General features: G+C 59.5%; 1 protein-coding gene across 1 annotated transcript in view; it reads right to left on the minus strand.

The window, feature by feature from the left end:
* Nucleotides 1-1,740: 1,740 nt before the first annotated feature.
* LOC148139427 (retroviral integration site protein Fli-1 homolog) overlaps nt 1,741-10,000 on the minus strand; it is a gene marked incomplete at its 3' end in the record, with an annotated part of 225,756 nt that continues 217,496 nt past the window's right edge. Inside the window, exons 4-5 of the mRNA XM_087980949.1 lie at nt 7,544-7,747; nt 1,741-1,823 (exon numbers count right to left, since the gene is read on the minus strand). Coding sequence (XP_087837075.1) covers nt 1,741-1,823; nt 7,544-7,747 — 287 coding nt within the window. The remainder of the gene's footprint in view (nt 1,824-7,543; nt 7,748-10,000) is intronic.

The following is a 10,000-nucleotide window of genomic DNA, read 5'->3' on the forward strand; positions in this document are numbered from 1 at the left end:
GAGGAGAGGAGGAGAGAGGGAGGGGGAGAGAGGGGGAGAGAGAGAGGGAGTATGGGGAGAGAGGGAGAGGGAGAGAGGGAGAGGGAGAGAGGGAGAGAGGGAGAGAGGGAGAGGGAGAGAGGAATAGAGGGAGAGAGGGAGAGAGGGAGAGAGGGAGAGAGGGAGAGGAGGGAGAGGGAGAGAGGGAGAGAGGGAGTAAGGGAGAGAGGAGTAAGGGAGAGAGGGAGTAAGGGAGAGGAGGGAGAGGGAGAGAGAGAGGGAGTGAGGGAGAGAGAGGGAGTGAGGGAGAGGAGAGAGGGAGAGAGGGAGAGGGGGAGAGGGAGAGAGAGAGGGGGAGAGGGAGAGAGGAGAGAGAGGGGGAGAGGGGGGAGAGGGGGAGGAGAGGGGGGAGGGAGAGGGAGTGAGGGAGAGGGAAAGGGAGAGAGGGGGAGAGGGAAAGGGAGAAGGGGGAGAGGAAAGGGAGAGGGGGGAGGGAAAGGGGGAGGGAGGGGAGGAGGGGGGAAGGGAGAGACATCAGTAACTCCTTGTTGGACTGTAACTCCCCCCCGCCACCACATTCCTCCTCCCCCCCACACTCTCCCCTCCCTCCCCACACTCCTCCTCCCCCACACTTCTCCCCCATGCCCCACACCCTCCTCCTCCCCCTCCCCTCCACCCACACTCTCCCCCCCACACCCTCCCCCTCCTCCCCCCAACACCCCTCCCCTCCCCCCCACACACGTGCCCTCCCCCACACTCTCCTCTCCCACCCACACTCCTCCCCCTCCCACCCACACTCTCCCCCCCTCCCCCCACACCCTCCTCCTCCCCCACACCTTCCTCCTCCCCCCCACACCCTCCCCCATCCCCCCCAACACTCTCTCCTCCCCCCCACTCCCTCCCTCCCCCCACAGACTCCCCTCCCCCCCCGCACACACCCTTCCCCCCACATACACCCCTCTCCCCCACACTCACCCCCCTCCTCCCCACATCTCACCCCTCCACCCCACACTCACCCCCTGCCCCCCACACTCTCCCCTCCCCCCACACTCTCCCCCTCCCCCACACATCCCCTCCCCCCACACACTCCCCTCCCCCCACACCTCCCCTCCCCCCCACACACTCCCCTCCCGCCCACACTCTCCCCTCTCCCCTACATCTCCCCTCCCCCACACGTCTTCCCCTCCCCACCCCCACACACTCTTCCCCTCCCACCCACACTCTTCCCCTCCCCCCCACACTCTCCCCCTCCCCCCACACTCTCCCTTCCCCCCCACAGTTTCCCCCACACTCACCCCCCACACTCTCCCCATCGTCCACACTCTCCCAACCCCCACACTCTCACCGCACCCACATTCCCCCCTTGCTCCACACTCCTCCCTTCCCAACACCCCCCCCACTCTACCCCACCCCACACTCTCCCCTCCCCCCACACTCTCCGCCACCCCACACACTCTCCCCCACCTGCACCCAGTGCCCTCCCACACCCCCGCCCCCAACCATTGCTCCCCCACCCCCACACAAACCCCTCCCCCACACTCTCCCTACCCCCACACACTCCCCCCTCCCCCAACATCCCCCCTCGCCCACCACACTCTCCCCACTCCTCCCATAAACGCCCCCCTCCCTCCCAACCCACCCCCAACGGCCACACAGTCCCTCCCCCTTCCCCCACCCACATTGCCGCACCCTGTCGCCCTGCCCTGCCCCCCCCCCACACCCCACGGCCACACTCTCCCTCCCTCCATCCCTGCCCCACCCCCGGCAGGTACCTGTTTTGATGGGAGCCCGTGCTGGTTGCTGACTGTGTGGGCTGCTGTTGGGGTAACTGAACGTGGGGCTATCTGCAACGACACCGAGGGGAGGGGGCAAGTTATCACTCAGACCAGAATATTCTCCCACCCTGACCCACCCGTCAGTTACAGACTCTGGCATCATCTCCCATATCCCTGACTCTCCGACCTTCAGATAGATTCTCAGGATGTGGGGGTCACTGGGCTGGGCCCAGTATTTATTGCCCCCCCGTCCCTAGTTGCCCCCCTTGAGAAGGTGGGGGTGAGCTGCCTCCTTGACCCGCTGCAGTCCATGTGCTGTAGGGCAGACCCACAATGTCCCTGAGGGAGGGAATCCCAGGATTTCTGACCCAGGAAGGAACGGCCGATAGATTTCCAAGTCGGGACGGTCAGGGGCTCGGAGGGGAACTTGCAGGGGCTGTTGTTCCCATGTACCATGCTGCCCCTTGTCCTTCTAGATGGAAGTGGCCGTGGGTTTGGAAGATGCTGCCTGAGGGTCTTTGGTGAGTTTCTGCAGCACATCTTGTAGCTGGTACACACTGGGGGGGGGGTTGGGGGGGATGGTACACACTGCTGTTACTGAGGGTCGGTGGGGGGAGGGGATGGTACACACTGCTGTTACTGAGGGTCGGTGGGGGGGAGGGGGGTGATGGTACACACTGCTGTTACTGAGGGTCGGTGGGGGAGGGAGGGGATGGTACACACTGCTGTTACTGAGGGTTGGTGGGGGGGGGGAGGAGGGGATGGTACACACTGCTGTTACTGAGGGTCGGTGGGGGGAGGGAGGGGATGGTACACACTGCTGTTACTGAGGGTCGGTGGGGGAGGGAGGGGATGGTACACACTGCTGTTACTGAGGGTCGGTGGGTTGGGAAGGATGGTACACACTGCTGTTACTGAGCGTCCGGTGGGGGGAGGGGAGGGGATGGTACACACTGCTGTTACTGAGGGTCGGTGGGGGGGAGGGAGGGGATGGTACACACTGCTGTTACTGAGCGTCGGTGGGGGAGGGGAGGGGATGGTACACACTGCTGTTACTGAGGGTCGGGTGGGGCAGGGGAGGGGATGGTACACACTGCTGTTACTGAGGGTCGGTGGGGGGGAGGGAGGGGATGGTACACACTGCTATACTGAGGGTTGGTGGGGGGAGGGGATGGTACACACTGCTGTTACTGAGGGTCGGTGGGGGGGAGGGGATGGTACACACTGCTGTTACTGAGGGTCGGGTGGGGGGAGGGGATGGTACACACTTGCTGTTACTGAGGGTCGGTGGGGGGAGGGATGGTACACACTGCTGTTACAGAGGGTCGGTGGGGGGAGGGGATGGTACACACTGCTGTTACTGAGGGTCGGTGGGAGGGAGGGAGGGGATGGTACACACTGCTGTTACTGAGGGTCGGTGGGGAGGGGATGGTACACACTGCTGTTACTGAGGGTCGGTGGGGGGAGGGAGGGGATGGTACACACTGCTGTTACTGAGGGTCGGTGGGGGGAGGGGAGGGGATGGTACACACTGCTGTTACAGAGGGTCGGTGGGGGGGGAGGGGATGGTACACACTGCTGTTACTGAGGTCGGTGGGGGGGAGGGAGGGGATGGTACACACTGCTGTTACTGAGGGTCGGTGGGGGGGGGGGAGGGGAAGGTACACACTGCTATTACTGAGGGTTGGTGGGGGGGGGAGGGGATGGTCCACACTGCTGTTACTGAGGGTCGGTGGGGGGAGATGGGGAGATGGTACACACTGCTGTTACTGAGGGTCGGTGGGGGGGAGGGGATGGTACACACTGCTGTTACTGAGGGGTTCGGTGGGGGGGAGGGGATGGTACACACTGCTGTTACTGAGGGTCGGTGGGGGGAGGGAGGGGATGGTACACACTGCTGTTACTGAGGGACGGTGGGGGGGGAGGGGATGGTACACACTGCTGTTACTGAGGGTCGGTGGGGGGAGGAGGGGATGGTACACACTGCTGTTACTGAGCGTCGGTGGGGGGGAGGGAGGGATGGTACACACTGCTGTTACTGAGGGTCGGTGGGGGGAGGGAGGGGATGGTACACACTGCTGTTACTGAGGGTCGGTGGGGGGGAGGGAGGGGATGGTACACACTGCTGTTACTGAGGTCGGTTGGGGGGGGGGGATGGTACACACTGCTGTTACTGAGGGTCGGTGGGGGGAGGGAGGGGATGGTACACACTGCTGTTACTGAGGGTCGGTGGGGGGGAGGGGATGGTACACACTGCTGTTACTGAGGGTCGGTGGGGGGGAAGGGGATGATACACACTGCTGTTACTGAGGGTCGGTGGGGGGAGGGAAGGGATGGTACACACTGCTGTTACTGAGGGTCGGGTGGGGGGGGAGGGGATGGTACCACACTGCCTGTACTGAGGGTTCGGTGTGGGGGGGGGAGGGGTGGTACACACTGCTATTACTGAGGGTCGGTGGGGGAGGGAGGTGATGGTACGCACTGCTGTTACTGAGGGTCGGTGGGGGGGGAGGGAGGGATGGTACACACTGCTGTTACTGAGGGTCGGTGTGGGGGAGGGAGGGGATGGTACACACTGCTGCTACTGAGGGTCGGTGGGGGGGGGAGGGGATGGTACACACTGCTGTTACTGAGCGTGGTGCGGGGGGGAGGGGGGGGATGGTACACACTGCTGTTACTGAGGGTCGGTGGGGGGGGAGGGAGGGGATGGTACACACTGCTGTTACTGAGGGTCGGTGGGGGAGGAGGGGATGGTACACACTGCGGTCACTGAGGGTCGGTGGGGGGGGAGGGGATGGTACACACTGCTGTTACTGAGGGTCGGTGGAGGGGGGAGGCATGGTACACACTGCTGTTACGAGCGCGGTGGCGGGGGGAGGGGGGGATGGTACACACTGCTGTTACTGAGGGTCGGTGTGGGGGGAAGGGGAGGGGATGGTCACACTGCGGTCACTTAGGGTCGGTGGGGGGGTGGGAGGGGATGGTACACACTGCTGTTCCTGAGGGTCGGTGGGGGGAGGGAGGGGATGGTACACACTGCTGTTACTGAGGGTCGGTGGGGGGAGGGTGGGGATGGTACACACTGCTGTTACTGAGGGTCGGTGGGGTGAGGGAGGGGATGGTACACACTGCTGTTACTGAGCGTCGGTGGGAGGTAGGGGATGGTACACTCTGCTGTTACTGAGCGTCGGCAGGGGGAGGGAGGGGATGGTACACACTGCTGTTACTGAGCGTCGGTAGGGGGAGGGAGGGGATGGTACACACTGCTGTTACTGAGGGTCGGTGGGGGAGGGAGGGAGGGGATGGTACACACTGCTGTTACTGAGCGTCGGTGGGGGGAGGGAGGGGATGGTACACACTGCTGTTACTGAGCGTCGGTGGGGGGGAGGGGATGGTACACACTGCTGTTACTGAGCGTCGGTAGGGGGAGGGAGGGGATGGTACACACTGCTGTTACTGAGCGTCGGTGGGGGAGAGGGGATGGTACACACTGCTGTTACTGAGCGTCGGTAGGGGGAGGGAGGGGATGGTACACACTGCTGTTACTGAGGGTCGGTGGGGGTGGGAGGGAGGGGATGGTACACAATGCTGTTACTGAGGGTCGGTGGGGGGAGGGAGGGGATGGTACACACTGCTGTTACTGAACGTCGGTGGGGGGGAGGGGATGGTACACACTGCTGTTACTGAGCGTCGGTGGGGGGAGGGAGGGGATGGTACACACTGCTGTTACTGAGGGTCGGTGGGGGAGGGAGGGAGGGGATGGTACACACTGCTGTTACTGAGGGTCGGTGGGGGAGGGAGGGAGGGGATGGTACACACTGCTGTTACTGAGGGTCGGTGGGGGGAGGGAGGGGATGGTACACACTGCTGTTACTGAGGGTCAGTGTGGGGGGAGGGAGGGGATGGTACACACTGCTGTTACTGAGCGTTGGTGGGGGGGGGGATGGTACACACTACTGTTACTGAGCGTCGGTGGGGTGGGGGGGGAGGGGATGGTACACACTGCTGTTACTGAGCGTCGGTGGGAGGGTGGGAGGTGATGGTACACACTGCTGTTACTGAGGGTCGGTGGGGGGAGGGAGGGGATGGTACACACTGCTGTTACTGAGGGTCGGTGGGGGGAGGGAGGGGATGGTACACACTGCTGTTACTGAGGGTCGGTGGGGGGGGAGGGGATGGTACACACTGCTGTTACTGAGGGTCGGTGGGGGGAGGGAGGGGATGGTACACACTGCTGTTACTGAGGGTCGGTGGGGGGAGGGAGGGGATGGTACACACTGCTGTTACTGAGGGTCGGTGGGGGAGGGAGGGAGGGGATGGTACACACTGCTGTTACTGAGGGTCGGTGGGGGAGGGAGGGAGGGGATGGTACACACTGCTGTTACTGAGGGTCGGTGGGGGGAGGGAGGGGATGGTACACACTGCTGTTACTGAGGGTCGGTGTGGGGGGAGGGAGGGGATGGTACACACTGCTGTTACTGAGCGTTGGTGGGGGGGGGGATGGTACACACTGCTGTTACTGAGCGTCGGTGGGGTGGGGGGGGAGGGGATGGTACACACTGCTGTTACTGAGCGTCGGTGGGAGGGTGGGAGGGGATGGTACACACTGCTGTTACTGAGGGTCGGTGGGGGGAGGGAGGGGATGGTACACACTGCTGTTACTGAGGGTCGGTGGGGGGAGGGAGGGGATGGTACACACTGCTGTTACTGAGGGTCGGTGGGGGGGGAGGGGATGGTACACACTGCTGTTACTGAGGGTCGGTGGGAGGGAGGGAGGGGATGGTACACACTGCTGTTACTGAGGGTCGGTGGGGGGAGGGAGGGGATGGTACACACTGCTGTTACTGAGGGTCGGTGGGGGGGAGGGAGGGGATGGTACACACTGCTGTTACTGAGGGTCGGTGGGAGGGAGGGAGGGGATGGCACACACTGCTGTTACTGAGGGTCAGTGGGGGGAGGGAGGGGATGGTACACACTGCTGTTACTGAGGGTCGGTGGGGGGAGGGAGGGGATGGTACACACTGCTGTTACTGAGGGTCGGTGGGGGGGAGGGAGGGGATGGTACACACTGCTGTTACTGAGGGTCGGTGGGGGGGAGGGAGGGGATGGTACACACTGCTGTTACTGAGGGTCGGTGGGGGGAGGGAGGGGATGGTACACACTGCTGTTACTGAGCGTTGGTGTACAGGCTTTGGGGGGAGTCAGGAGGGGAGTTACTCGCTGCAGGATTTCCAGCCTCTGACCTGCTCTTTGAGCCGCTGGGTTGATGTGGTGGGTCCTGGTGAGTTTCTGGTCGATGGTAACCCCCAGGATGTTGAGGGTGGGGGGATTCAGTGATGGGAACACCGTTGAATGTCAAGCGTTTGACTGTCTCTTGTTGGTGATGGTCATCGCCTGCCATTTGTGTGGTGTGAATGTAACTTGCCCCTTGTTGGCCCAAGCCTGGATATTGTCCAGATCATTGCTGTCCTGTGACACAGCCTGCTTCCGTCTCTGCGGGAGCGGTGACTGGAGCTGAACATTGTGTAATCCCTGGGCAATGTCCCTCTCTCCTGACCTGATGGTGCTCACTGATGGAGCAGCTGAAGATGGTTGGGCCCTGGGACACGGCCCTGAGGGACTCCTGCAGAGATGGGCCTATAGCTGGAGTGACTGACCCTCCCAGCAACCACCACCACCCTCCGATGGGCCAGCTATGAGTCCGGCCATGCGGAGAGTGTGCCCCCCCGATACTCAGTGACCCCAGTTCTATAAGACGCCAACCCTTCCAGCTGTCCACTGCCACTCACTTTCTCGGAGATAATTGAGATGAGAGAGTAAAATCTCGGTGTTGTAAGTGTTTGTGAGCCGCATCATGTCTTCCTTGGCCATCTTGCAGAGCTCCTTTCCGTCGATATTCTGGAAGAGGCTGCTGTCGATATCAGAGAGGGCGTACTCTTTCACTGCCCAGTCAAGCCACTGCCTCACGTGGTCATGGCTCCACACGCATGGGTCTGGAGGAGAGGGGAAGGCACAGAATGGGCCAGGCACCCTGCAGTAGCCTCTGAGCTCCCAGTTCAAGGTTCACTCACACACCTCTCCACCCACCAGGACACCAGTAGGCAGTGGGATCTATCACGTTTATGTGTGAGTGACCCAGTGTGAGTGTGTGAGCATAAGTGTGTGAGTGTGTGTGTCCCAGTGCATGTCCCAGTGTGAGTGTCCTAGTATGAGTGTCAGTGTCCCAGTGTGAGTGCGTGAGTGATTGTGTGTGTGTGTGTGTGTGTGAGTGTGTGTGTGTATGTATGAGTATGTGAATGTGTGTTGTGAGTGTGTGTGTGTTCCCTTGTGTGAGTGTGTGTTTGTGTTAGTCTGTGTGTGTGTGAGTGTGTGTATGAGTGTGCGTAAGTGTGTGTTGTGAGTGTGTGTGTGTCCCTGTGTGAGTGTGTGTTTGTGTTAGTGTGTGTGTGTGTGTGAGAGTGAGAGTGTGTGTGAGTGTGTGTGCATGTGAGTGTGTGTGTGAGTGAATGAGTGTGTGCATGTGAGTGTGTGTGTGTCCCTGTGTAAGTGAGTGAGTGCGTGAGTGTGGGTGAGACTGTGAGTGTGAGTGTCCGTGTGTGGGTGAGTGAGTGTGTGTGTGAATGTGAGTGAGTGAGTGTGAGTGTGAGTGAGTGTGAGTGCGTGTGTGTGTGAGAATGTGTGAGTGTACATGTGAGTGTGTGTGAAATTGTATGTGTGAGTGTGTGTGTGAGTGTGAGTGTATGCATGAGTATCTGAGGGTGTGTGTATGTGAGTGTGTGTATGAGTGTGTGTGAGTGAGTGTGAGAGAGTGTGTGTCCTTGTGTGAGTGTGAGTTTGTGTGAGTGTGTGTGTGTGTGAGCGTGTGTGCGTGTGTTTGATTGAGTGTGAGTGTGTGTGAGTATGTGAGCATGTGTGTGACCTTGTGTGAGGGAGTGTGAATGTGTGTGTGAATGTTTGCGTGAGTGTGAGTGTGTGTGTCCTTGTGTGTGTGAGTGTGTGTGAGTGTATGAGTGTTTGTGTGTGTGAGTATGTGAGAGTGTGTGTGTGTCCTTGTGTGAGTGTGTGTGCGTGTATGAGTGTGTGTGTCCTTGTGTGAGCGTGAGTATGTGTGAGTGTGTGCATGTGAGTGTGAGTGAGTATGCGTGAGTGTGAGTGAGTGTGTCTGTGAGTGTGTGTGTAAGTGTGAATGTGTGTGCGAGTGTGTGTGAGAGTGTGTGAGTGTGCGTGAATGTGTCCTTGTGTGGGTGCGTGTGTCATTGTGTGAGTGTGAGTGAGTGTGTGTGTGTGAGAATGAATGTGTGAGTGTTTGTGAGTATGAGTGAGTGTGAGTGAGTGTGTATAAGTGAGTGTAAGTGTGTGTGTGTGAGTGAGTGTGAGTGTGTGAGAGTGTGAGTGTGTGAGAGTGTTTGTGTCCTTGTGTGTGAACGTGTGAGAAATTGTGTGTTTGAGCGTGTGTGAGAGTGTGTGTGTGTGAGTGCGTGTGTGTGCACGTGAGGGTGTGTGTATGTGTGTGTGTGAGTGAGTGTGTGTGAGTGTGTGTGTGTATGTGAGTGAATGTGTGTGTGAGAGTGTAAGTGAGTGTGTGTGTGAGTGAGTGAGTGTGTGTGTGAGTGTGCACATGTGAGTGTGTGTGTGTGTGTAAGTGTCTGTATGTGAGTGTGTGTGTTTGTGAGTGTGTGTGTCCTTGTGTGAGTGTGAATGTGTGTGTGTGAGTGAGTGTGAGCGTGTGTGAGTGAAGGTGAGTGTGTCCTTGTGTGTGAGTGTAAGTATTTGTGAGTGTGTATGTGTGAGTGAAGGTGAGTGTGTGTGAGTCTGAGTGTGTGTGAGTTAAGGTGAGTGTATGTGTCTGAGTGTGTGTTGGTGTGAGTGTGAGTGACTGAGTGTGATTGTGTGTGTGAGTGTGTGTGTGTTTGATTGAGTGTGTGAGTATGTGAGAGTGTGTGTGTCCTTGTGAGTGTGTGTGAGTGAGTGTGTGTGTGTGAGAGTGTGTGTGTGTCCTTGCGTGAGTGTGTGTGTCCTTGTGTGAGTGTGTGAGTAAATGTGTGAGTGTGTGAGTGAGTTTGCGTGTGTGAAGGTGAGTGTGCGAGTGTGTGTGAGTGAGTGTGTGTGAGTGTGTGAGTGAGTATGTGTGTGTGAAGGTGAGTGTGTGTGCGAGTGTGAGTGAGTGTGAGTGTGTGTGAGAGTGTGTGAGTGTGTGTGAATGTGTCCTTGTGTGTGTGTGTGTGAGTATGAGTGTGAATGAGTGT

This window comes from Chiloscyllium plagiosum, unplaced genomic scaffold (genome assembly GCF_037043375.1).
Source record: "Chiloscyllium plagiosum isolate Xiang-an unplaced genomic scaffold, Cpla_swu_hap1 HiC_scaffold_38, whole genome shotgun sequence".
Classification (NCBI taxonomy): Eukaryota; Metazoa; Chordata; class Chondrichthyes; order Orectolobiformes; family Hemiscylliidae; genus Chiloscyllium; species Chiloscyllium plagiosum.